Source organism: Rhinatrema bivittatum, chromosome 9, assembly GCF_901001135.1.
Source record: "Rhinatrema bivittatum chromosome 9, aRhiBiv1.1, whole genome shotgun sequence".
Classification (NCBI taxonomy): domain Eukaryota; kingdom Metazoa; phylum Chordata; class Amphibia; order Gymnophiona; family Rhinatrematidae; genus Rhinatrema; species Rhinatrema bivittatum.
In genome coordinates, this window is record NC_042623.1 from 23,339,666 (window position 1) to 23,367,501 (window position 27,836).

General features: G+C 45.3%; 1 protein-coding gene across 12 annotated transcripts in view; it reads left to right on the forward strand.

Moving 5' to 3' along the window:
* The window catches only part of LOC115098596 (collagen alpha-1(VII) chain-like), a 420,825-nt gene that overhangs the window by 61,135 nt on the left and 331,854 nt on the right, over positions 1 to 27,836 (forward strand). For 10 of the 12 annotated variants that reach the window (XM_029615282.1, XM_029615281.1, XM_029615293.1 and 7 more), the window contains exons 10-19: positions 5,454 to 5,609; positions 8,414 to 8,530; positions 10,064 to 10,210; positions 11,070 to 11,189; positions 19,762 to 19,920; positions 21,956 to 22,081; positions 24,103 to 24,252; positions 25,395 to 25,526; positions 26,118 to 26,264; positions 27,222 to 27,341. In XM_029615282.1, coding sequence (XP_029471142.1) covers positions 5,454 to 5,609; positions 8,414 to 8,530; positions 10,064 to 10,210; positions 11,070 to 11,189; positions 19,762 to 19,920; positions 21,956 to 22,081; positions 24,103 to 24,252; positions 25,395 to 25,526; positions 26,118 to 26,264; positions 27,222 to 27,341 — 1,374 coding nt within the window. The remainder of the gene's footprint in view (positions 1 to 5,453; positions 5,610 to 8,413; positions 8,531 to 10,063; positions 10,211 to 11,069; positions 11,190 to 19,761; positions 19,921 to 21,955; positions 22,082 to 24,102; positions 24,253 to 25,394; positions 25,527 to 26,117; positions 26,265 to 27,221; positions 27,342 to 27,836) is intronic. The other 2 variants (XM_029615285.1, XM_029615292.1) reach the window with 2 other exon arrangements.

The window sequence follows — 27,836 nt, forward strand, 5'->3', positions numbered from 1 at the left end:
GCCATGAAGATGATGGTTAATTTGGCCATCTTTGATGTTACCTTCCTTCTCACGTCTCTTGCACCAATATCTATGGAGAAAAAACTGCTCCCCTTGCAATGTGGGGAAAAGTGGAAATGGGGCTCCAGCATGGATCAATCAGCAAATAGAAGAAAATCCCCAGTCGCAGGACAACTGTCCCCACGGACAAAAACATCCAACTGCAACTGGTCCAAGTTTTAACTTTTGTTCAAACTGGAAAAAAACGTATCACACTGTCTCAGTGGGGTTAGCCCTTTGAGTCCTGGTATCAAAAAATATCAAAAATCTCCTTACCCCCTGCTTCTTCAGGTCTCTCAGCAATCAGACTCTTGCCTCAAATCCTCACTCTTGTCCCAGGTCCTCAGGATACCAGGAGTACAGCCTTCCCTTCAAACTGGGCAAATCAAAGTCCAAAAAATATCCTTCAAGCCAAAATCTTTCAGCAGAAAAATATACTCCAGTTGATGAGCTGAGGCCCAGCCAAAAGTACTCAGCACTCCTCCTTCTGAGACCCCGTGGAAGTCCCAAAACTTCTCTCTCCTTCTCCTATATCCTGGGAGGATCCAAAGCTTCTCCCAAAAGTATTTGAGATCCTGGTGGGAATGTAAAAATGCTAATTCCTTTGCTCTGAAGTCCTAGGGGGATCTCTAGCTGCTTTCTCTTCCTGTATTGCCCTCCCTCCCAAGTTCCACCTTCCCTCTGAAGTGCTGGCCATGCTCCTAGGCAGTGTAGACCCCAGACACCATACTCCCAAAAAGGTGGGATGATCACATAGGGAGGAGTCAAAAATACAAAACCCCTCCTATAGCTACTGAATATTCACATTACAAGGGCAGCATTAGTGACGGCTTAGACTCCCAGTCAAATTTCCTGTCACAAAAACCAGCAGGCAGCAATTACTGTGTAAGTGATGTATTCTGGGCCCAGAGGCTTGTGCTGGCATCACCGTCTGGTTTGTCCCACCAGCAACAAATCCTCTTCCTGTGGCTTCCCTCTTAGCCAAGCTGTGTTGCTTTTTTGGGACTTTCAAGTCTGAAAGATCCAAGTAGCATCTGAGAGAAGACTTGGGAGTGAGAAGTTCATCTGGAAACCCCCACCGGACGACAAAGGCTTGGAGTTGTGGAGAAAGTTAGTGACCTCAGGTACGTTTCCTGCTTTTGGAAGGGATACCAGGGGTCTGCCGGTGTAGGAGGCAATGGCAGTTTTTCCCGATACTGTTGATGCTCTCATCTGACCCCACCGGGGAAATATGACCACCACTGGAGTGTCTTGCCATCTGATGAAAAGCACTGGTAACAGAAGGGCCTCCTTGCCAGCCGATGGTGATCCCAGGTCCCTCGCCGACATCCTGAAATAGCGGCCCCTTGCAGTAGTAACAATGGGTGAAAACCTGGGTCTCTGGCATGCCCGGCAGTCTGCACACTCAATGGCGAGGATTGCGCCCGTTCCAGCGAACATCATATGGAGCCCTGCCCAGTACTGCACGGGCCTCGCCACTTCTGTTAAGCCAAAGACGTGCCCCGGGCCACAAACGGGTACCACTGTCTCGCTTACCCATTGTCCTTGACAGAGTTTGCATGGCTTAAGACGTTTCTCGCACCATGTTGGGACTGCTCTTGTTGGATGGCTTTGAGGTAGCTTTATCAGCCATCGTCGGAAAGATTTTCTTTCATTGCTTCGCTCAAGTGTATGAAATTGGTATGTACGTTGAAATTGTAATAAATGATAATCACGCGGGGTAGTATCGCTGGATAGCTAGCATCAGTCGCTCTCACTGGATTGGAGAATTTGCAGCCTTACACGCGCGATCCACTCTGAGCTGCGCCCGTACACCTCATCCTGTGCATGCTGCCGCTTTTATAGCACTCTGTTAGCTGCATATCGAATACGTAGTCATGACGTCAGGTGCGTATGTCGCATGAGCTTTCTGTGTTTCGGCGCGCTTCATTTTCTGCCGATGTCCAAGCGCAGGAACAAGCGCCATTTTAGTTAGATGTCCCATTTACTTTTCTATCGCTTCTAGTACACTGTACATACGCCGAAATTCCACATTTCTCAACTGGAACACAAAATCCCATTCTTCCACTGTCCTCAAAGCCCCATGACCTTCAGGTGCCAAATCTATGTAACCTTTACCCGGGGAGTTTAGTCCCAAGGGCTCACAATCTTACTTATAACCTTCAGGGCTGCTCCGGCTAGCTGAGCTCTTCCCAAGCTTGACTCTTGATCCCTGGTGGGGGGGGGGGGAGTTCTTTCTACGGAGGGGAAGATTCTCATCTATGGCCCGGACACTGGTGTGTGATCCTGATTGTGTGTTGGTAGCTGTGGACTCCCCCGGAGGGAGATGCTGTGAAAGAACAGGCAGGACCAGGAACTGGGTGTTAAAGTTTACTGATTGATTTAAGACAAAATAAAGTCCATCTTTAAATACTCGTGCAGGCAAAGTTGATTCTTGTACAGTTAGAGTGTTTCACTGTGGGTAGGGGTCCTTTTATTTCAGCAAACTGGTTGAGCTTCCCATGATGGTGTAAATTGTGCACTCAAAGCTCTCCCAGCGGTTTAACCGGGAGTCCGAGGTCAGGGGTCCCCTTCTAGCATAGCAAAAATCCTACCTTAAGGTCCAGCGTCTTCCCGAACACCCAGTCCTGTATCCTGGTCTCATGTTGTTGGAGATCCAGATGGGGTCTCCTTGATCTTATTTGATTCCTTTAGATTTTTTATTTTTATTATTTTATTTATTTAAGGTTTTTATATACCAACATTCAGGACGAAAGTCCCATCATGCTGGTTCACAAGAAACAGGGGTGCAATTATAATAAACTTTACAATTTGAACAATAGTGCAGAAAAGCAGTTACATGTAACAAGGAAATAAATAACTTGGAGTAAGAAGGAAAATGAAGATCAGATAATTATATATATATAATAACATTGTAAGAGGTGGCTGTTAATGCTATTACTAGCGAAGTGTGTTGATTGATGGGAGTTAAACAATGTTGGAGTTAGGAAAGGCCTGTGTGAACAGCCACGTCTTGAGTCTTTTCTTGAAGGTTGAGATGCTGGGTTCCATTCTAAGATCTGGGGGAATGGAGTTCCATAAAGTTGGACCGGCTGTGGAGAAGGCCCGATCTCTAAGCGTAATGTGTCTGGTAGTTTTGGCTGGAGGTACTTGAAGTGATCCTTTGTAAGCATCTCTTGTCGGTCTTGTTGAGTTGTGTACTCGGAGGGGGATATGGAGATCAATTGGGGCTAATTGATGGATGTTTTTGAAAATGGTGAGAATGGCCTTGTAGATTATTCTGAAGTGGATGGGCAGCCAGTGGAGGCCCATCAGGATAGGGGTTATGTGTTCTATTCTGGTGTTAGTGAGTATACGGGCGGAGGCATTTTGGACCATTTGCAGTGGTTTGGTGTGTGATGAAGGGAGACCAAGCAAGATGGTGTTACAATAGTCCAGCTTTGCGAAAATGATTGATTGTAGAATCGTTCTAAAGTCATGTGTGTGGAAGAGAGGTCTTATTCTTTTCAGCACTTGGAGCTTATAAAAGCAGTCTCTGGTGGTTTTGTTGATGTTAGCTTTCAGGTTTAGGTGATTGTCAATTAGAACTCCTAGGTCTCTCACTTGTGTAGTATTTGGTAAGGCTGGATGAGTGGGTGTGAGGGAGCTGTTTTCTGGTGTGATGAGTAGAAGTTCCGTTTTTGATGAATTTAGTATCAGGTTGAGGCTTGTGAGAAGCTGTTTGATATTTTGGAGGCAGGTTTCCCAGTGAGACAGTGTTTTCGCGAGCGACTCCTTGATGGGGATCAGGACCTGAATATCGTCAGCGTAGAGGAAGTGTTTGAGATTGAGGTCAGTGAGAAGTTTACATAAGGGTAACAGATAAATGTTAAACAAGGTAGGAGACAAGGATGAGCCCTGAGGGACTCCTACTGACGCGGGGTGAAGTGAGGATTCTTTATTATGAATCTTAACCTTATATCCTCTGTTGCTGAGGAAGGTTCTGAACCATGATAGGGCAGTGCCTGAGATACCTATGGCTGTTAGTTGGTTGATGAGAAGGGAGTGATTGACCGTGTCAAATGCAGACGAAAGGTCGAGTAGGATCAAAAGGAAGGCTTGTCCTTTTCTGAAAGGTGACTCCTCGGGTAGAAAAATCTTAAGGTGAGAACCTGCTGACCCAGCCAAGTTCCCAGAGAAGAGGGGTGGCCAAAATAACCTCTTCACAACAAACGAGAGACACTTTCTTCTACAGAAACCTTTCTAGACTGGACTTCTGCTGCCACAGGTGCCTGCTGCATTCATGGGGGGAACGGGCTGACTGGTCTTCAGCCCCTGGGCTCTGAATCCAGCCAGCGAGGACGACCTTCGTCAAAGGAACAGAGTGAAATGCGGTCCCTTCTGTGGTAGCGTCCTTTCCACCTTCACGCACTTCGCACACCAAGTCTGTCACAGGAACTTGCCTCATTCAGGGAGCGAATGGCTTCCCTGGTCTTCAGCCCCTGGGCTCTGAATCCAGCCAGCGAGGACGACCTTCGTCAAAGTAACAGAGTGAAATGCGGTCCCTTCGGTGGTAGCGTCCTTTCAGCCTTCACGCACCTTGCGCACCCAAGTCTGTCACAGGTGCCTGCCTCATTCAGGGAGTGAATGGCTTCCCTGGTCTTAAGATTTCCTTACTGAAGCTAAATAACTAGGCTCCACTGGCAGATTGTGCACAGTGAATCCTCCTCCAAAACGGGAAACTGGTGAGGCAGGGAGGTCTCGCCAGGGAGGGACAAAAAAACCCGACATCTTGTCTCTCTGGTGTCTGCTCGGCACCCACTCTTGCCGCATGTCTTAGTCACACGATGGCTGGATATAAGGGGCCCTGAGTAACCAATCCCGGCTCTCCTAGCTGGGAGGAGGGCGAGAGGGGATGGGATAGCTCAAGATATTTTAGAAAAGAGAAATGGAACTAAGGCGGACTGGGGGAGGGTCTGGTCACATTCAGCATCACGCCTTTTGCTGTAAAACCGCACTGCGGCGAGCTGGTGCTGAAACTGGGCTATGAGTAGCAGCGCAATACTGTTCGCTAGTCTTTTACAGTTGCAAGATAAGGTGCAGGGTAGTGGGGGAGGTTTACCTTGGAATTGTGGATAAACTCACAGAAGATTTAGATAACCTCAGGGCACTCTTAGAGAGGGGGGGGGGTCTCTTTTCCTATATCTTTTATATTTATTTATTTTATTTATTTAAGGTTTTTCTATACCGGCATTCATGATAAGATCATATCATGCCGGTTTACATATAACAGGGGGTGCAAAAACTTATAGGCAAAGCAAGCCCCCACCCCATAATGTCAGAAGTGCACTTCAGGCTGAAAGAAACAGGGGAAGAAGGGCAGGTACCGGGTCCAGGCCCCAGCCCTCATGGCTAAACCTTTCTGATTTCTTCAGCCAACAGGCCTGGACTGACCTATGAGCAGATCCTGGCTGGAGACGTCTCCTCCCATGTGATTGACAACCTGCAGGAGGATAAGGAATACACGGTCAGCATCTACGCGGTATACCCCCAGGGCCCAAGCAAACCCGTGTCGGTCACGGGCCACACTTGTAAGTTTTTTTGTGCCCTTCTGTGTCTTGCGTTTATCTTGTCCTGCCATTGGTTCCTGTTTGTCTGTGTGTACCTTGCCCTGTTCTTGTGGCCCTGCCCCTGTCTTGCTCGGGTCTATCTTGCCTGCATGTATCCCGCGTTGTGTCGTGTCCTGCCCTGTCTAGGCTCTCCAGTGAGCCCCTTGTCAGTGTGTTCCTTGCGGTGCTCCTGTCCTCTTCCCTGTGGACCTCCCAGTGGCCTTTCTTGCCAGTGTATCAGGTCTCCTGGTGGCCTAGCTTCTTCTGTTTTCCCTGCCTGTCTCACTTAGGCCTCCCTGTGGTCTATCCTCGTGTATTCCTTCTCTCGGTCCTTGTCTGTCTTCACCCCGGTACCCATTTTGCCCTGCCTTGCAGTGTGCCTATTTACCTTGTTCCTGCCTATGTGTTTTACCCTGCTCCTGTCTTGTCTCTCCTCGCTCCTGCCTTGCCATGTTCCTGCTTGTCCAGCCTTGCCTAGCTATTCTCTTCCAGTTTTGCTCTGCCCTTGCTGTGTACCTATTTACCTCGATCCTATCTGTATGCTTTTTTTTATTTTTATTTATTTTAAAGGCTTTTATATACCGGAGTTCATGCACTTGTGCATACCACTTCGGTTTACACAGAACAAGGAACAGAAAATTACATCAAACAGATTGAACAATTAAACAAATATACAATTACATCCAACAATTGGGTATAAATAACATGGCTAACTTAGTAGGAACTTAGAGTTTGAGGTAAAGGAGAGAAATAGTACCAAGTGGTAATAGAACAATGTTAATAGCTAAATAATAAATATAAATAGTAAATACAAGTTCTTATAATAAATACAGGTGTTTACAGATTACAGGTGTTTACAGAATACAGGTGTTTACAGATTATGCTTTCACCCTATTCCTGCCTTGCCTAGCCTTGCTTCTGCCCTGCCCTTGCCTTGCATCTTATCCAGGCCTTCCAGTGGCCCTAGCTCTCCTGTGCGTTCCTTGCCCTGCACCCTGTTTGGTCTTGCCCTGTCTTGTGCTTACTTGTCTTCCCTGTCTTGCCGGTGGACTCCCTGTTCCAATGAGTACCCTGTTCCTGATCCAGTGCACTGCCCAAGAAGCCCTGCTGGCCACTAGAACCGGAGAACTCAAACCAAGCGGGAGGCGGCTGGACAGGCAGAAGATCCACTCCAGTTCTGCCTGCTCCTGACTCCTGCTTCCCTCTGCCGGGGTGGGGGGTGTGTGTGTGTGTGTGGTGTGTGTAGGGTGGGGGGAGGTGTATAACCAAATCGGCCCGCCCTGCCGTGACATCAACCCATTGCTCTAACCACTTCTTCACTCTGCTGGGAAGAATATTAATACTGTCCTAGGACCCAGCGTAAAACTTTCCTAGGTAGGGTTGTTGCTGATTGACTTCTGGGAGTTAGTGCTGTTTTGCTATGTCAGGTTTGCTATATAGATTCCGTCCCGAGTGACAGTCTTTTTATTTTTGCAGGGTTTTGTGTTATTTTGCACCATGTCTTGTAATGGGGGGGAGTCTGTGCCGCTCGTACTGAGGTGACAAACGAATTAGAAATGTTTTTGTATGGTGCGCAGTAAAGGGAAACATCCTAGTTCAGCCCAGCCAGGCAATCATTTCAAAGACGGCCTTCAGCCAGTATAGTATGGATTTCTTTTAATTTTTACATTTTATGGGGAGGGGGGTGTTTGTATGTTTTGCAGTTTACTCCCTCCCCAAATCACAGCTGACAAGATTTCTGAAAAAAAATCAGACCTTATGACAAGATTTCTGAAAGATATTTATAGTTTTGGTGCAAAATCCGGTGCAGGTACATTTTCCTGGGGGTTTGCACCACTTCTAAAGCGGGAAAGCAAGCTCCTGCTTTGCCTTTCACCTGCCCATAGTTTTAAGTGCTTTTTAGGGTGGACATTTTCTAAAAAAGCTTTTCCCTGGGTAAATCGGTATTTAGCTTTGGAAAATTATCCTTCCGGTGTCCAATTCAGCGTTGTTACAGGATTGCTTTGGGAGGGGCGATAGTGGGGGGGGGGGGTCGGGTCATCATGATTGCCGAGTTTAATTATCAAAATCCCGAGTGCGGTGGCCTGTGGGGCTGAGAGTTAACGGGGAGGGGGGTGCAAGGGTGAAGGTTCACCTAGGATTCCTAAATACTCTTGCACCGGCCCCGAGAACACGCGGAAGGATATAGGGAAAGAACTAAAGGTCGTGCACGAAGTGCTCCCTGCAGCTTGTGTTGCTGGTAAGGGGATCTACGCCACTCCTTCCTTAGGGTCTTGAATGACTGGAGGAGGTGGTGGGGATTAGCGGCCATAGCAATGAGACCCTCCATAGACAGGGAACATGAAAGCCCCCCTCGGCGAGAGCAGAGGAGGGTGACACTGATATCCTGGATGTGAAGTGCACTGCCCACTTCTTGGATTGTGTTTGGATGCGCTGCACTTGGATTTCTCCCATTCCGTGTCAGTGGCAAAGGACTCCTAGACCAGGCCCCTCTTATTTCATTAACTCAACCGCAGGGTGTTTCTAGAGAATGGAAAATTTCCAAATCCCCCAGAACTCCCCCCCTCAAGGGCACTTCTTGGAATGCGTAGGTCTCACCATGCCCTGTAGACAGGATATCTGGGGATTGTAGCGAACAACACAGATGGTGAGTAGGATTTCCTTTGGTGCATATATCTACTTAATGCCCTCTGGGATGGCCTTTGTTGGGCATCCCTGCAGTCTAGTACAAATGTAATGCATACAGCATTATTCTGAATGCGTCTGTCCTACCTTTTCTCTTCCAGTGAAGCTTCTGCCAGTGAAAGATCTTACCTTACAGAATGCCACCACAGACACCATCCGAGCCATATGGACACCTGTCAAGGGAGCATCAGGGTACAGGCTTGCTTGGGCATCCTCAGGTAAGTGTGCGTTGCATGCTCTCCGGGTCATGACTCTCTTGGTTGCACCAGGTATCGTTTTCTGTGTTTCCTTCCACACTGATCAGCACCCATTGAAGAGTGATGGGTGTAACTGGTGCGCAGAGCACAGTAACCGTACGTTTGCTTTTAAATTGATGCAGCCCTAGTGCCCCAGCACTGAGCTACATCTTTTAAATGGATTGTTAAACCAACATGGACACGAATCCAAGGCATTCAAAGAACAGCGATGTTAATCCGGGAGAGTTCCTGGATTATCAAGATTGCATCCCCATGGCTGCCAGCTACCTCGCATCTTATAGGGGTTTCCCCACTTTCCCAGACCAGTGCAGGAGGCAAGAGGGAGGCTCAGAAGTGGCCGTCCCCCACCAGCCATGGAAGGGAAGAGGCACATGGCGGGAGCAGCCTAAATGACAATGCAGATGTCAGCATCCTTAAGACAAGAAATACCGAGGGGGGAGGAAGTGGGAAGAGAAAACATGAAGGTGAAAGCTAATATTGGGAAAGAAGAGGAGAAGAGAGAGAGCAAGTGCATGGAAAGAGGGGAGTCGTGTTTAATAATACATTTTCTCTATGGTTGTAGACAGTAAACCAATCAATATGAGCTCTGAATCACAGAACAGTGAAAGGCAGTGTAAAATCACTTTAAAGATTCTCTCTCATGAGAAGTGCATTCATCTTTGTACAGTAATTTGCTTCATTTGTGTGTTGGTCACGCTGTCTATCACACCCCAGAAACCATATTTGCACTGGCTTTGTGGGACATTTGACAATTGACTTTCTTTTACTTATGATCTGCTCTCGGTGTCTGACCCAAAAATTGGTCCTTCGCCGCTTTAATCGAACACAAACTATAATTCAAATGCTTTTCCTCCTCTTTGTGGCCCCCCCTGCAAAGTCGGTTAAACGCAGGCGCGTTGTGGAGCAAGGCACGCGCTCCCAGCTGTAGCGAGGGGAGAGGGCAGCGTTCAGAGAGCCGATGCGCACGGGCACGTGGTGCGGAAAAAGAAACCGTCTTCAGGCCTGGCGCACGAGAAGCAAGGCAAAGCGGCGAATAGACGACAGCTGAAGGCAGAAACCCGCGGCAAGGCTAAGAGAAAAGGAAGCGAATGAGCAAAAGGCGGGAGTGGGGGTAGGCTCGGATGACATGGAAAGGCAAAGGGTTTGCAGAGGCAGTGGAAATGGGGAGACATCAGCAGATCCAAGGCAGATGGCATTGAAGAAGGGGAACTGGGACTTGACGAACGAAACATATAAACTCATTCGTTTCCGCACGTGCTCTTTAAATGGCATTTTTTCCCCTCCACCTGTCATTTTTGTTGGGCGCTTACACTGTCCTGAGCATAAAAGGCAGCTGTCCTTGTGTGCATCTGAGTGTTAATTCTTTGCTACGTGTACAGTGCAATGCGCTTGATCAGTTTCCCTGAGGTAGAGGTATCTGGTTGCCAGGATCATTGACCTGGGAACACGCTCCAGCTGTGCACTGAGCCTCTTCACCTGTTTTCCTTTATACAGAGGGCTACATTCAGAACCTTAACCTGGGGGAAATTTACACCCAGTACCTGATCCAAGGACTGCAGCTCAACACGGAGTATACTGTCACGGTCAACCCCATTTTTGTGGATATAGAAGGGCCAGTAGTGAATAGAAAGACCACTACGTGTAAGTAAAGTGCACTAGCACTGTGTACGCTGCCGTGCGGGAGGCTTGAGCGTAAGGTCCCAGGACTGGCTGCGGCTTTACTGGCTGACCAGGGTTGGGGAGTCTGCAACGTTAGTGTTCAGAGCCCCCCCCCCCCCCCCGGGGAAAGAGAAGTCCCATCCACCCCCAATGGGGGGGGGAGGGGACAAATATCTGCTGGATTCCAAGGGATGTGTGGTCTGCAGGCTCTGGCTGAGGACTGCCACTGTGACGGGAGGCGGAAAAACCCTGGCAGAGGGCTGGAAGCACCGTTGCCCCAGTGCAGGCCAGTTCTGATCTGAACTGAAAGCCGAAAGGAGGAACCTGCCAAGCTAAAAAAATAAAGGAGAAGTAAATTGTAATATGATAATCCGAGAGAGGGAAAGTTAAAGCCGTCTGGCTGTTTTGTTATAATGTTGATCCCAGGCAGTGTATAATGGATTCTTTGCAGGTTGTGCACATCTTTTCTTGGACCAATGTAAGACTAGTCCAAAGGTGGTGTGATGCAGGCAATTTGGAGACCACATCAACTCCTTCGGCTCCTCTTAAGAAACTAGAATTACAACTCCAGAGATGCACTGGAGTAGAGCCAGGAGTGGCTTGGCTTGTGACTTGTTGACATGGACCATTTTTTCACAGTTTAATCATAAAAGCTGAAAGAATATGGTTCAAAATGCAATGGCATTAAAGTAGGGCGAGATGAATATGTAAGGATCCTGGGCGCAGTCTTATTCTGGCAGCGCCTGCTGGCTGTGTCCACCTGACTCGGAATGCTCTATCCTAACAGACTGGGACTCCTGATCTCACTGAAGTCATCTCTCTGGTATTTTTGCTTTTAAAGTGGCATCGAGCGCCGTCCACAGCCTTAAAGCAAGCGCCATCACCATCAGCACTGCTGTGATATCGTGGAACTCAGTTACAGGGGCCACGGGATACAGACTGGCGTGGGGCCCCACTCCAGGTAAGGCTTTAAGACAGAGACTCAGGAAGGCACTGCTGAGCTGACCTTCATCAGAACTCCCATGCTAGTGCCCCCTTCCCCCACCCCTATGCATGGGGTGGGGAGTGCCACATGAGAAATTATATTTACTAATATTATTTATCTTTGGGCTCGTAGCATGAGTGGGGGATGAGGCAGGGTCCCGGTCACCCCTAATCCACAATTCTGTGCCCTTCCCACTCAACCTCTCACTTGTGGCACCAACAGATAAAATCATCACATCAGAATAAAAAAGTACAATATAAGAACATAAGAAATTGCATGGTGGGTCAGACCATCCAACCCAGCATCCTGTTTCCAACAGAGGCCAAACCAGGCCACAAGAACCTGGCAATTACCCAAACACTAAGAAGATCCCATGCTACTGATGCAATTAATAGAAGTGGCTATTCCTTAAGTAAACTTGATTAATAGCCGTTAATGGACTTCTCCAAGAACCCATCCAAACCGTTTTTGAACCCAGCTACACTAACTGCACTAACCACATCCTCTGGCAACAAATTCCAGAGCTTTATTGTGCATTGAGTGAAAAAGAATTTTCTCCGATTAGTCTTAAATGTGCTACTTGCTAACTTCATGGAATACCCCCTAGTCCTTCTATTATTCAAAAATGTAAATAAACGATTCACATCTACTCATTCAAGATCTCTCATGATCTTAAAGACCTCTATCATATCTCCCCTCAGCTGTCTCTTCTCCAAGCTGAACAGCCCTAACCGCTTCAGCCTTTCCTCATAGGGGAGCTGTTCCATCCCCTTTATCATTTTGGTTGCCTTTCTCTGTACCTTCTCCATTGCAACTATATCCTTTTTGAGATGCGGTGACCAGAACTGTACACAGTATTCAAGGTGCGGTCTCACCATGGAGCGATATAGAGACATTATGACATTTTCCGTTCTATTAACCATTCCCTTCCTAATAATTCCTAACATCCTGTTTGCTTTTTTGACTGCTGCAGCACACTGAGCCGACAATTTTAAAGTATTTTCCACTATGATGCCTAGATATTTTTCCTGGGTGGTAGCTCCTAATATGGAACCTAACATCATGTAACTACAGCAAGGGTTATTTTTCCCTATATGCAACATCTTGCACTTCTCCACATTAAATTTCATCTGCCATTTGGATGCCCAGTCTTCCAGTCTCACAAGGTCCTCCTGTAATGTATCACAATTCGCTTGTGATTTAACTACTCTGAATAATTTTGTATCATCCGCAAATTTGATAACCTCACTTGTTGTATTCCTTTCCAGATCATTTATATATATACAAGCCGTTAAGCCCGTTAAAACGGGCTACATCCCTCTGTCTCTCACCTCCCCCTCATTCTCTCTCCCCTACCTCCCTCATTCTCTCTCCCCTACCTCCCTCCCACCCACTCACCCACTCCTCCCCAGCCTCCCTCTCCTCTCACTCAGTCCCTCCCTCCCACTCAGTCTCACTCACTCCCTCCCCCTCTCTCCCTCTCACTCACACTCAGTCCCACTCACTCTCCCTCAGTCCCACTCCCTCCCTCCCTCTCCCTCAGTCCCACTCACTCTCCCTCAGTCCCACTCCCTCCCTCCCTCTCCCTCAGTCCCACTCACTCCCCCTCAGTCCCACTCCCTCCCTCCCTTTCCCTCAGTCCCGCTCACTCCCCCTCACTCAGTCCCTCCCCCTCACTCCTCCCCCTCACTCAATCACTCCCTCCCACTCTCTCTCTTCGTCCCTCCCACTTAGTCCGTCCCTCCCTCCCTCTCTCTCTCTCCTCCCTCCCTCGCTACTGGCCGCTGCCGCTACCGCTGCCGCCGCCCGCTGCCGCTACCGCCGCCGCCCGCTACCGCCGCCACTGCCGCCCGCCGCTACCGCCTCCGCTGCCGCCCGCTACCGCCGCCGCCGCCGCCCGCCCCCGCTACCGCCTACCGCCCACCACCGCTACCGCCGCCGCTGCCGCCCGCTACCGCCGCCGCTACCGCCCGCTACCGCTGCCCGCTGCCGCTGCTACCACCGCTGCCGCCATGTTTTTTGGTTTTTTTTTTGACGCTGCCTAAGACTGACGTGCTCGCCCGCACATGCGCAGTAGAGCTGCTCTCTACTGCGCATTTGTGGGCACGTCGGTCAAGCTTCATTTATCTAGTTAGATTGAAAAGCACCGGTCCAAATACAGATCCCTGAGGCACTCTACTGTTTATCCTTTTCCACTGAGAAAATTGTCCTTTTAATCCTACTCTCTGTTTCCTGTCTTTTAACCAGTTTGTAATCCACGAAAGGACATCGCCTCCTATCCCATGACTTTTTAGTTTTCTTAGAAGCCTCTCATGAGGGACTTTGTCAAATGCCTTCTGAAAATCCAAATACACTACATCTACCAGTTCACCTTTATCCACATGTTTATTAACCCCTTCAAAAAAATGAAGCAGATTTGTTAGGCAAGACTTCCCTTGGATAAATCCATGTTGACTGTGTTCCATTAAACCATGTCTTTCTATATGCTGTACGATTTTGAAATAACACTGGATATGGCCTGTTAGCCAGTGCAACCAACATACTCATATGGATAGTAAAAAAAAAAAAAAAAAAAAAAAAGGAACGCTAATAGAGAAAGGTTGGGAGGAAAAGCAGTGAAGTACACAGCTTTAAAAAATATCTTTACCTCTGAGTACTCAAAGAGGGGAGGGATAGATCCACCCAATGTCACCAGTTTGTAAAGGGTGCACCCTATCCCAAACACAAAATTGTGTGAAAAAAAGTCTCTTGATGGTGGAGCTGGCTAGAGGATAAACCAAATAGATGAGCCCTACGATATGTGGAAGGTCTTTCTCTCTCTCTCTCTTGGGGAGCTTCTCCAAATGATTTACTTGGTACTAAACAGAAAGCTGGCCTGGTTTCAGTCTCTTACAGAAATACCATGGTCCATCAGCTTCTCTTTCCCAGATTTAATTCATGTTGCTGTATTTGCCAGCTAGGGTTTTTGCTTGACTTTGGCTGAAAGGCTGAAGCAGTTAAGATGAGATACTGGATTTCTGACAAAAGGCAAGGAAATAAACCTTCTCCCTCCTCTGCTAAGATACTTTCTGTGCAAAGTTTGTATTACTTAACTCAGTCTCATAGGAGGTGATCCAACCATGTGCTCCTGGGCCGGATATCTCTGGAAAGGATGTCTCTCAGTCTCTCAGCTTGTGGCTCCTCTGTCCCTTGTTGGGATTTTACATGTAGCTCAGCTATGAAGCAAGAATAGCTGTCTGTCTCTCTATATCCTCAGAACTCAGTCATCTGTCTCTCCCTCTCGATAATTAACTCTTCAAGAGAAAAAAACAATTGCAGGGTCAGATGCACTCCTCTCTTCCTGCCTCCTAACTCGAACTCCTGGCCATTCCCCCCCCCCCCCCCCCCCCCACACACACACACACACAAAAAGCCAGTCAAATTGTGCCTTTTCTACCTTAAATGGTCTCCCAGCATACCTTTGGCTTCCTCTTCTGCTGGCTATGTAGTACTGTTCTCTGAGAAGGCTAAACAGTACAGCCTTTTTTACAACTTGTTAATACTGTGACTGCTGGATGCTGGTTCTTGCAGAACATTTGTCATTCACAGGAGAGCATACAGGGTTTTTTAAAATATATTTTTATGTTCCTTCACCTTGGCTGCGGTGGCTTGCAGGGTTGAAAACCCCTTTTTGACAGGTTCAAAACACATCTCTCAGATCCAGACACAGCTCAGTCCACATTGTAAGGCTCCAACACATGATAAGTTTGTGGGGGTAGGAATCTAATTTATAGTAGCTTGCTACACTAGCATTATGCTAACATACGCAAAGCAGGACCATAGCGTGGAGAGACAACAGACGTTTTTAAAAACAAGAGATGTGGTGCCAAGTTAAGATGCACCTGCTTTATTAATAACTGTTTAGAAATGTGAGCAATAAAATATATTAGGTCCAAAAAAATAAGCTAAGGAGATGGAGAAGTAACAACAGCAGTAGAAGCGCTAGAGTGAAGAAACCATCAAGTTGATGTGTCAAAGGCTTTGTTTTATAGTTAAGGCTGGAAGCTTTATTTCTAAGTAGAATGTGCACACAGAAGCTGTGTTAAACATCTCCTAAGAAGTGATTAGCTTCTACCATGGCCAATGACCCACACATCATACCCTAATCCAGCAAGAGAATTGGCAAAGAGGGGATAGAATTGGTGTGTAGGCAGGGAAGCTTCCATGTAGGCAAGATCAAGAGCAGGGACAAACTCAGGCAGTGAGCTCAGGTTTCTTGAGTAAGACAGAAAAATAGGCTTCCGACTGGCTGGCCTTCCAAATGGTTAGCTTGACGTTCTCAAATTGGTCCATACCAGTAAACAACAGCTGGGGCAAGGAGTTAAGCTTTAAAAAAGAATCCCAGAGAAACAGGGTGAGAGCACAGAAAATGATGACTTTTCCTTCTTAACCTCTTTGGAGAAGGATAGATTACTGTCACAGTGGTGATCTGGTGATCTACAACCTATCATTTAAAACAGCCACAGTATCTGAAGATTGGAGAGTGGCCAGTGTCGATGCCAGTTCTTAAAAATGGCTCCAGAGATGAGTTGGAAAACTATAGACTGGAGAGCATGATGTCAGTGCTGGGCAGAATGGTAGAAGCTACTGACCACATAGATAGACATGGTTTTATAGGGAAGAGTCAACATGGTTTTTCCAAAAGGAAGTTTTGCTTTAACAATTTACTAGATTTTTTAAACTATAAATAAACATGTGAATAATAGTAATCCGTTTGATGTAGTATATTTGGATGTTCAAAAGGCATTTGACAATTCCTCATGAGAGATTCCTCAGGAAATTGGGAGGTCATGGGATAGGAGGAGGTGTCCCATTGTGCATTGATAACTGTATAAAAGACAGGAAACAGAGGACTAAATGCTCCATTTTCCAAATAAAGAATGGTCATTATTGGAGTGCCCAAGGGGTCTGTACTGGGACCTGTGCTATTTAGCAAATCCATTAATGATCTGGAAAAGGGAACAGCGAGTGAGGTGATTACATTTTCAGATGACACAAAATTGTTTTGAGTTGTTAAAACAGCAGTAAATTGTGAGGTCCTGCTGAAGGATCTTGTGAAACTAGGAGATTGAGCATCTAAATGGCAGATGCAATTTAATGTGGAGACGTACAAAGTAATACATGTAGGGGAAAATAATCCCAACTAAAGATACACGATGCTGGGTTCCATGTTTAGTAGTCAGCACCCAGGAAAAAGACCTCTGAGTCCTTGTGGACAATACTTTGAAATCTTAGGCTCAGTGTGTGGTGGCGGCAATCAAAAAGGCAAATAGAATGATGGGAATTATTTGGAAAGGAACAGAGGAGAAAACTGAGAAAATCATAATGCCTTTGTACAGATTCATGGTGCCAATGCATTTTGAGTATTGTGTGCGGTTCTGGTCACCCCCATCTCAAAAAAGACATAGCAGACAGAGAAACATAGAATTGATGATTGGGAAAGTTATCGACCAATCTCCAACCTGCCTTTCATTGCTAAAGTCCTAGGAAAAGCAGTGCTATCACAATTAGAAAGCTACTTAGAAGACAACAATATTCTATACCCGAACCAATTCCGCTTCAGTAAAGATTGCTTAACAGAAACCCCACTCATTTCCTTAACCGATGAAGTACTACAGGGGTTTGACAATGATGAATCCTATATCTTGGTACTAATCGATCTTACAGCAGCCTTCGACACCATGGACACACACTACTATGCCATCAGTTGAGAAAAATTGGAATAGGCAGAAAGGTCAATGACTGGGTCTCGTCCTTCCTGACAGATAGATCATTCCAAGTAATATTAGTCTCTTATCAATGCAAAAATACATAACTAAAGTAATTAAATCAGGATACTCCAAGCTGACAATACTACACTGGCTGAAACCATTGCTAACAATACAAGAATTCTGTATGGTTTTACAAACACTAATATTTTCAAACATAGATTACTGCAACTCCCTATTACTAGGCTTACCCACAGGTCTATTAAAACCACTACAATTACTACAAAATGCCACAGCCAGACTATTACTAGGGACATGGAAATTTAACTACATTACCCCCTTGCTGATTACACTGCACTGGCTTTCTGTACAATCCAGAATTCACTATAAAGTATTATCTCTAATTTTTAATATCATTAGCAACATCAACCCATATCCAATAGGAGTTACTCTTCAACCTTAAACTCCACAGAGAGCCCTAAGATCGCAAAACAAAGGACTTCTAAAGGTGCCCACAATACAGAAAATACATCTAACACAAAAAAGAGACAGGATGTTTTCCATAGCGGACCCTATACTATGGAACTCTCTCCCAGAGTCTCTACGCCAGATAACAGAAAGAAAGTTTCAAATGAGAAATAAAAACATGGCTCTTTATAAATGCATACAAACTAACGAAAAACTCCAATATGCTAATAACACAGCTGTCGGAACATAAGACTATGCTAACAAGTATGCTAAATAAGTATTGAGTGATGTATTCTGAATATAACATGAAGGATAATATAATGGAAATCTTAGGTTATAATTCTACTTCAAAGCACCCCAATTAATATACATTTATTGTTGAGATTAACTGATTTTGTATAAAATCTACCTAGAAATATATTTGCTAGAAAACGTACATGCTGATATAGCAACCTTGAATATGAGCATTGAAACAGAATGGGAATGTTGACCCAGCAACAGTAAGACGATATTGTAAACCATTGTGATATGATTTTGGAACAAAGCTATATAAAACGCTTAAATAAGTAAATAAATAAAACGGTATAGAGAAGGGCAACAAAAAGGATAAAGGGGATGGAAAAGCTCCCTTATGGAGAAAGGCTGAACAGATTTGGGCTCTTTAGCTTGGAGAAGAGATGACTGAGAGGGGATATGATTGAGATTTATAAAATCATGAGAGGGGTGGAATGGGTAAATAGGGAATGTTTACCCTTTCAAACAACAGTAGGACTAGGGCACACTCCATGAAACTGTCAACTGGCAGATTTAAAACAAATTGTAGAAGTATTTTTTAACTTGCTGACCAATCAAGCTGTTGCCAGAGGATGTGTTCAAGGCATCTAACGTAGCTGGGTTTAAAAGAGGGTTGGAGACGCTCTTGAAGGAAAAGCCACAGCTAGGAGAGACTTGGGAAAGCCAGCGCTTAGCCCTGGGAGTGAAATAGATCAACTATTTGGGAATTCTCCAATACCTGTGATCAGGACTGGCCACTGTCAGAGACAGGATGCAGGGCTCAATGGCCCTTGGCCTGACCCAGCATGGCACTTCTAGTGCTCTTCTTTGTTCTTAAATAATGTATATCTTGGTGCTTATAATGTTTAGTACAGGGAAAGATTTGAAGTCAACCAAGCAGTGCTAATAACTCCAGTAAAGATGCCATTAAATTAGGGTTTAGGCAGTATGAGGCTCTCCAGGATTTGTAGCAGGAAGATGTCTGCCTCAGGCTGGAAGGGCTGAGATTTGTCATACGTTCCCTTGCACCCCCATTATAGTTTGATGAATTCTCAAAAAGTGGCCTCTTATCTCCTATAGGACTTGTAATTAATATATGTCTGAAAATTCAAACATTGTAACTGGGGATTTCATGTGTTCTGGAAAGTGTGATAGATAAATAAAGCTGCGGCCTCTGTATTTCCATGGTTACCCCATGTCTTGGAGTCAGATGTTGAATACTACTTACTGCCTGGAGGTGTGAATATATTGACTTGTTCAGGTGATGGAAAAGGTGGCCCAGCATTTCACTTCCAGTCAGCCGTAATTCTGCATTTTACAGTGTCTTGTTTTATGCAAGTGAGACCACAAGGTTTTGTTGTTTTTATTTTTTAATCTCGGATGAAAATGTGGCATCATTCCTAATGTATTCACAGGCATTAATCATATTTCATTTTTAAGCTTGGAAATGGGCTAATTACTGAATGGTTCATGATACAGTGACATCTCTTCTGCTAATCATTTTCATACATTTCATAAGTGTAGTAGAGACTATTGTTCCCCAGTATTGTTCCTCATAGCTACAAGAAAAGTTTGGATTAATCACATATCAGCTATAGTGGCTAAGACAAGGAATAATACATTGTCAGTCAGAGAATACCGGATAAGAGACCTGCGCTTTCCAGACTTCCATTAGCCATAAAGCTGCCTAAAAAAAATGACTGATTACAATAAACTAAGGTGACTGTTTAGCTCCATGTCAAAAGGAACAGACTGAGTCAGACCTGGTTCACCGCATTGCGCACACGGACGTGTAGTCTACATTTGTGAACACTGAGATCCAGAAGCATGCCTGGGCTCTGAGAGAGAATCTCTCTCCAGATGCCATTCCTTCATCCACCTTCAACTAGTCACATAACCTCACTTGTAAAGTCTTTGGGCCACAGGTCTTCTGAACCCTATGAATACGTTGTCTGGCAGTGCCATGTCCTGTGGCGCTGCGTGAATATATCCCTGTGCACACCACCAGCATCTGACGCTTTTGCCCCGCTCTCTTTTTTTATCTGTCACTCTCGTGCCAGATTTCTTGGGTAAGGACCGTCCACGGCAGCTGGCCCTCAACAGTTCCACCACATCCCACCAGCTGCGGGGTCTGGCCGACAACACGGAGTATGTCATCTCTCTCTACGTGCTCTTTGGTGACATTGTTGGACCTGGGATCACAACCACTGCCAGGACATGTGAGTAAAAACCTTCCTCTCATGGACAGACCCCCTTCATATGAGCTTATCAACTGGCTCTAGGCAGAGCATCATCCCCAGCATGGAGCCGATCTGATCTGACCTGAAACCAAAATGGTTGTTTAATTCATTTTTTAAATTAAAAATGATATATGGTTGAGGATGCTTGAATTTTTTAATGTCTAAAGAATCTGAGCACCTCACCTATTGTGTTTCCCTTATTTTGAAGGCGGCTTTCTCCTGGCCTTCCAAGGCATTTATTTTTTATTTATTTAGTAATTTTTATATACCGACATTAGAAAGGCACATCATGCCGGTTCACATATTAACCAAAGCAAGAATTTAATGCTATACATGTCAGTCCTAGATTTCTCTGCTGCATGTGGTTTCAATTTTGCTAAAATGCACAGGATTAGAAGACCAGAGATACATGAAGCAAAACAAAAAATGTTTCATCCTGTCCCCGTTGACCTGACATCACTTTAGAATGGCCCCTCTATAATATCCACTTGTATGCCTAAAGCTTGGGCATAAGAACAGAGATGCCAAGTGATCAGTTCAAGGAAGGAGATTTTAGGCTAGTCCTGGGTTTCTGCCAACCCCACCCTGGTGCATTTTGGTACCTGCAGCGCGTATGTCAAATGGTAGAAGTAAGGATTACCAGAGGCATAACCAGAATTGAATTTTTGGGGGGATCCAAAGTTAACATGAGTGGGGACTGTCCCACTCTGTCCCTTACTCCATCCTTTGTGGGCCTTCATGGTGATGTGGTTCAGTGAAATAGACACTTCGAGCCAACAGCTGTGGAGAAAATGTTTCTTTTATTAAATGCTCCATCTTATAATAATATTTAGTATTGTATAATAATATTTAGTATTGTTACACAAATTGATATTTAGTATTGTCACATCTTATAATAAGACATACCTTATGGAGAGAGAAACGGACAGAGCTCTGCAAAGCACCAGCATAAAACTCTCTCTCAAATGATTTTACTGTTAATAAGACATTATATAGGATTTACACTTAAATGTTTCCAACCTCTAAACTAGGTTACACAATTGTCAACATTTTTGTGATTGACTTTTTACAGTACTTTTAAGTTTATAAAGCATTTTCTATCGAGCCTGAGGTGTCTGCCTGTCTGTCAAAGGCAAAGTACAGAACTGAAGCAGAGAGGCTATAATACTTGCTGGAAATTATAAAGCTATTTATGATGAAAAATCAAAAACTTAGGAGAACAAGAATAATGACTTCTTTGTGTGACATGTCAAAAAGGGTTTCAATGTTATGCCTGCAATAGGGCTTTGGGTACCCACAATAATGGCGGTGGCTAGAAAACCCTTTTAATTCCTGGTTATCTCTATGTCTCCTGTCTCTTCACTCTCTCCCTGGCCTGTTTCTGCTGTTTGTTTATTAGATTTGATAAACCTCATAACTTCAGCAGTTTACAAAATAAAATACATATATAATCCAACTGCTTTAAACAAGTGTTACTATCTCAGGCTGCTGAAGAGCAATTACGTAAATAGTCCGGGCATTCCTGAATTTTGAAGGGGCTGAGAGGAAGGAGAATAAATAATTCCCTGCCAAAAGTAAACAAAGACTTTGCTGGCCGCAGACATTTTTTTACAAGTCTAGCTCAAGAGAAGTGAAGTTTCCCAGGCGAGTTAAGGCTCCTGGCAGTGATACCAGCGCCTCCTCCACTGTTAGAGAGATGACTCAGATGGGACATGACCGTGCTGCTAGGGCTGGGGGGGGGGGGGGGGGGGCTGAGCGAAAAGTGAGGTGGCGGAAGCCCAACTGTGGCCTAAACCTTTGGCGGATTGCAAATCCCACCAGGCACCGGTATGCAAGTTCAAAGAGCGGGCACGGCCCACCATCACCGAGTACGGTAAGAGAAAGCGGGCAGGATAAGATACATCTCACAGCCAGTTTGCTGATTCTCCTTCCCTCTCTTTTCGTTGTTTACATATCACAAAGTACTGCTGCACTTTTCGTCTGATGGTAAGAGAAGCCTGCTTTCATTTTCCAGCCCCTCTTGGCTATGTGTCCAACTTCAAGGTGACGGCGTACACAGGCACATCTGTCTCGCTTGCCTGGAGTTCCACAGCTGGTGCAACAGAATACAAAATCACATGGATTCCCACAGCAAATAAAGGTGCACTGGGCCTGCTTTGATTCGTTTTGTAATTTTGATAGTTAAAATAATAATGGTACCCCGATTTTTCAGGAACTCAGCCTCGTCCTTCTGGAGGCTTTTTTTTTTTTTTTTACAGTTGTTTTGGAAATAACTAAACTGATAAATTAAAGGTAACTGAAAACTGGGTTGTGACATGTTGAGGTTCCTATCCTCAGGGCTATCCTGATGCTGGGAGTAGAGGTTTCAGGGTGACTTTATGTCCGCTAGGGATGGACACATTCTAATGAACTCTAGAGACTGCGGCACTGATTTCTTCCAAGAAATGCAAAGTTGCAAGCGGGAATGGCCTCCGGTACATGTGCTGAATAGCTACATAGCCAGCTACATGCAGGCTTCTAGGGATGTGCATTTGTATCGTTCATTTTCATTTGTCAGTGTGTACTGAATTGAAATAGTGCACACTAAATGGATTTAGTGTGCATTATTTTGATTTAGTGCACACTAAATGAAAATTAACGAAAATGAAAAACAAAAGGTAAATGAATGGGGAAAAAAGGCAAACCTAAAGAAGAAACACATTTTTTTTCCAGCTGCACACCCCTGCAAGCTTCTTCTAATATGGCTGGTGTATTCTGGATAATGTGTGCAGTATTCTGTACAGGACCATGTAATTTCATCTGTTCAGTGAAGGAGTACCTACAGTATTTGGACACATTTGAATGCATGAATTTGGCAAACTTTCAAGTGAAGTTTTCTGTTATGCTTGTTTGTGCTGCCAGAACTGAGTCACTGCTGCACAAATTCTGTTAAGTTTATGGGGTTTCATGGAATTGGGAGCCACTAAAAAAAATGAAATATGCATATATTTATTTATGCATATTTTCAGAAAAAGCAAATAATAGTAACAGTAGTACTTATGATTTCAGTTGCACTGTGTGTAATTACCTGCTTTTTCCTGTGGAAATTCTGTGCAAAACAAATTACACATTCTGTATGCAATATTTTAAAATTCAGCAAAATTCTGCCTACTATATTTATCAAATAATTACAGCATAATCACCATCTTTGAGCATTAATTAAAACTTAAAAAAACAAAACATTTCTTACTCAGAGATGAGCTGCAGGCAGTGCTGACTTGCAGCGGTGCCCTCTGGTGATTACTGAACATATCAACAGTTGAAGGAAGTCGTTGCTGCCGGCAGCTCCCCTTGGGCTGCTTGAATTGCCAAATTAAAATCCAAAGAAACCAAAAGCCCTAGCCATAAGGCAGTAGACCATGCTTATCTTTCCTCTTTGCTCCCACTTTGCCACTCATTTCCTCCCTCCTCCTGCTTCTGCAGGTTCCTTCCTAACTCATCTCACCCCCATGTCTCTCCTCCCCATACTCTCACTCCCTAATTCCCAACACCAGTCCCTCTGACTCCTGCTGGCCTCTCCCAGCTGGTGTTGTAGGTGCCCCCTCAGAACAACTGGTTTTCTTCCTGCACTGCATAGTTCTCAGACTGCAAGCCTTGTGGTGCCCCGAATCCCACCTTATCTTGTGAGAACAGCCCAGGAGTTCGGGTACTGCACGGCTCATGGTGAATGAGAGCTGTGTGGTGGAGAGAGATGACAATGCTGGCTCTTCCCCCTCTTTCTGCAGGCTTGCAGCACTTCTCTCTTCAAGCAAAACCTGCTACACCAACTTCTTCTCCTTCTTTGTGGCTCGTGGAGTTCGTTCTTCACGAAGCCGCACACATGCGAGCCAACTCTTGCAAATTCTGCATGGAAATCTGCATTGCGCAGTTGTACAGAATTCCCCCAGGAGCATGCCCTGATTACAATGACTCCATCCCACTCTTAGTGGAAAATGAAGGGCCGGGTTTAAAAAGGCTTTTCTCCCATTCTGCGTGTATGGGAAAAAGGCTTAGTAGACCGAGCCCTAAGTCTGTTGGCGCATTGGCCAGTTTTTGTAGCTGGCTTAGAATGCAAGCATTTGATTATGGAACGAGTCGTTGCGGGTGCAAGAGTGAAGTGACTGGGTGTTGTTGCATTTCCAGAAGGCGGTGGTCTCCAGAGTCACTATGTGGACTCCAGTGTTTTTGCTTACCGTGTGGACAATCTGCTGCCAAATGCCCAGTACGCCATCAGCGTGCACGCCATTTATGGCAACTCTGAAGGACCTGCGGCCACTCTTCTCCAAAACACTGGTAAGCCACGCCACTTGAGTATCTGGTTTGTGGTATAAAATAGTGGTCGCTATGTTCAAGTAGATTTATTAATGTTGCATGTGGCGCATTATTGGATGAAATTAATACATTTGTGACGAGCTGAAAAGAGTTCCTTTCATCAGGTCAGGGCTTGCAGTAGAATGGAAAGCATTAAGCGTGGTTGATGCTGGTGGAGGGACTGCAGGCATTAGCAATGTGGCATATTTGACAAATAAAACACAGCAGCTGGCGCCATATTCTGTGACACACCCCATTCAGTTCCATCATCATTCTCCTAGGAAACCACGACTCCAGACTTTATTAAAGCAACAGGGACTTTTTAGAGGTCAATTGTCAAGAATTTAAGATGCTTTTCATCAGCTTCAGAATTGGTTTTCTGGATTTCTAGCTTTTCAATTTTTTTGTTTCAGTTTTTACATTTGCAGGGTTTTTTTTTTTTTCCTTTTTCTGATTAATTCCTGTTAAAGCCTGGGTCTGCCATGCAGATTTCTCAGTTTCTGCCCCGGGCATCCATAACATCCTTGTTGTCGAGTCAATAGGCAGCCATTAGATGATGGTGCCAACCCAACTGAACAAAATCTGAGAAGAGCACCCCTAACCCATGTTTAAAGTGACTCTTCCCAAATTATTCCCCAAAAACATTTTTCTGCTAAATCTGAGAATCATAGGCCTGGGATACTTAGAGTGATACGATAGCACGGTTTGTTTTACTCCGATTTGACCAAAACTGGGTGAGTATACGACTCTGCTGCTTTACAGGATATTAGAAACTATGTCTGACAAGCCACGTGTTAAAGGGTTTTGATGCCTACCCAGGGCGCTTTGGCATTGAGAGAGTGCATCCAAATACTCAATAAAATGCCCATGAAAACAAAACCAAACGTTGTGGCGTGCATCTCCTTCCTAGGAAGTGCAGTCTAGCAGCCGTGAAGAAGTAATCAGTGATAGCAGAGGATCTCTAGCAATGTCAGATGAAATCTGCCACTGCCCGTTCAGTATCCGTTTTAGTTTTATGGTTTTTTTGGTTTTATGCCATTATTCCAGAATCTTTTAGAAAGAAACCAAAATAGATTTGCTTCATATCAGTTCTCTTTTATTTTTTTGGCATTCTCTTACTTCAGATTCAAACCCCATCCATATCCCGCCTGTCCGGGACCTGAAGATTATCGACACAGGCGTGAACAATCTGAGGCTGTCCTGGAGGAGGAGCCCTGGCATTACCGGCTATCGAATCTCCTGGGCGCCTTTCGCCGGTGCGCTTGTGAAACATTTCTTTTTTTTTTTATGTTAAAGATTTTGTGACCATTGCTGTTCTGCTTAGGCCTCCTTTGGCTACGCGGTCAAGTTGGCACAATTTTCAGCTTGAGAACGGTAGAGCCGTGTGAAGGCTTTGACCCCCTTTCTCAGCTGTGTGCGGTTATGCAATTGCTATAGTTGGGTTGAAAACCTCCCCATTAGTCCATGAACTCAACATTTTTCATGCCATTTCTATGTTGAAATTTAAATGAGACATAAGATTAGATCATTATGTGTAAAAGTGAGGACTGCAGGGCCTCTCCCCCCATAAGATCAAAAGAAGGCAAGGAAGAGCTGAGTCTTGAAAGACGTTTTCCATCTGGTCACCAGAGGATCACGGTTTGGCAAGGATGACCCCTCGGGGTGGGGGTGGGGGTGCATGGAAGGGGGAAATAACAGGGATAAGGGCCTGCCGCAACCAATGCTGAGGAGGCACAAGTGAACAAAAGAAACTTTATTGTGCCACAATTCGCAGCTGCAGACTTTGCTCCTTGTGCGCTCGCAAGCGAAGATTTCTCTCTCTCTCTCTCTCTCTCTTTTGCGTGCAGGAGGGTTGGAGATCGCTCAGACTGTTCCGGCTCAGACTACATTCTTCACGATCCCCAAACTGCGGGAAGGCGTTATTTATACCATTCGCGTGTCATCGATGGTTGGGGAGCGTGAGGGAAGTCCCGTGCTCCTCACTGCCAAAACGTGTGAGTACTGGTCATGACGGTAGGTGGTCAAGAGTCTGTGATGCGGGGGCACCTGAAACTGAACAAGGTCAAGAGTGGATTTACTGAAAGGCAGAGTAGGCAAGTGCCTGTGGGCAGCCCCCTCTGCCTGTGTGAGTCACTTGTTTTACGTCATTGGCTGTGGCACCATTTTATCTGAAGAACTTATTAATTTGTTTATAAACTACTTAAATCAAATACATTGTACTAAGCCATGTGCAGGTTCACATATAGCATAAAAACATATAAAACCAAAATAATTCAAACAAAGCACAAAATAAAATTGACAAATACAGGTGCATTAAAAAACATAAAAGACAAGCGCAATAAAAATGATAATGCACATAACTCCAGCCTAAAAGTACAATATAATGTAGCGTGGGCCTTTGGCTGCTTACGGAACTGCTTAACCTCATCAAATATCTGTGATTTAATTGGAAAAGAATTCCATAAAACTAGGCCTGTCATGGAAGAGGCACGAGAACGAGACCAGTCAGCTGTCCGTATGCCTAACGGAGACGGGGGGGGGGGGGGAGGGCATGAAGCTGCCGCCGAGCAGGACTGGCTCTAGGAGCCACAGCTGAGAACTCCAACTAGCAGCACTTGTCAAGTGAAGCCGCCGCGAAGCACCGCAATAAGAGTATGGAAATGAGAAGTGCCATAGCTTAGCGGGAAGTCACCGTGGGGGTCCAGTTCCAAAGGATCTAGCTGCCTCACTTTTGGAGTTAGGAGGCTCGATCAGCCCCGTGGAAAACTGTTTGAGGCTGAGCAACCAGAGGGGATTCAGGGGTCCACTCCTGAGGTCCTACGTTTGGGGACTTGGGTGGGGGGGGGGGGGTGTTCGTATTCCTAATACATACCGCTAATCTCAGAGCGTTCGATTCCCATAAGGTAGGCCAGCACTGTAATGTCTTCATTTTTATTTTTTTTTTCCGTCAGTGGATTTGCCTAAGGTGGATGCGTTTGAAGTTCAGGAGACAACACAGGACAGTGCTACCCTGAACTGGACCACTGTCCCCGGGGCTTCTGCCTACTTGCTCATGTGGCGACTGTCATCAGGTAACAGACTCTGCCGGGGAGGTGGCGGGGACAAACATGTTTTAAAGGTTTAGAGGAGGACAGGGCTTGGGAGGTGGGGTGAGTGGGGACAGTCGGAAGCAGTGCAAGAATTGCAAGTAGATTGACTGGAGGGGACAATTTAGTTCTCTTCTGCTATTATTTACAGTCTTACTATGTATATATATATATATTGTTATATATATCACTATAGATTGTGATCGTTTGATAGTTCAGCACTGAAAATTTACCGCTGCTAAAACATTTTGATTCTAAGCCTTGCTTAAAACTTGAAGAAGTGAAGGTCCATATCATATGACCTTCTTGTCTTCAGGTTTGGGGAGGTAACTTCAGGAATTCTCTGTGGTTCTGTGTTTCTAGGTCTTCCAGGGCTGAGCTTCACTTAATATTTTATTTAATGCATGTATGGTTTGGATCCCCCTGGACAAAAGAGTCAGTTCTAAACAGAGTATTGTGCCAACAGCTGACAACCTCTGG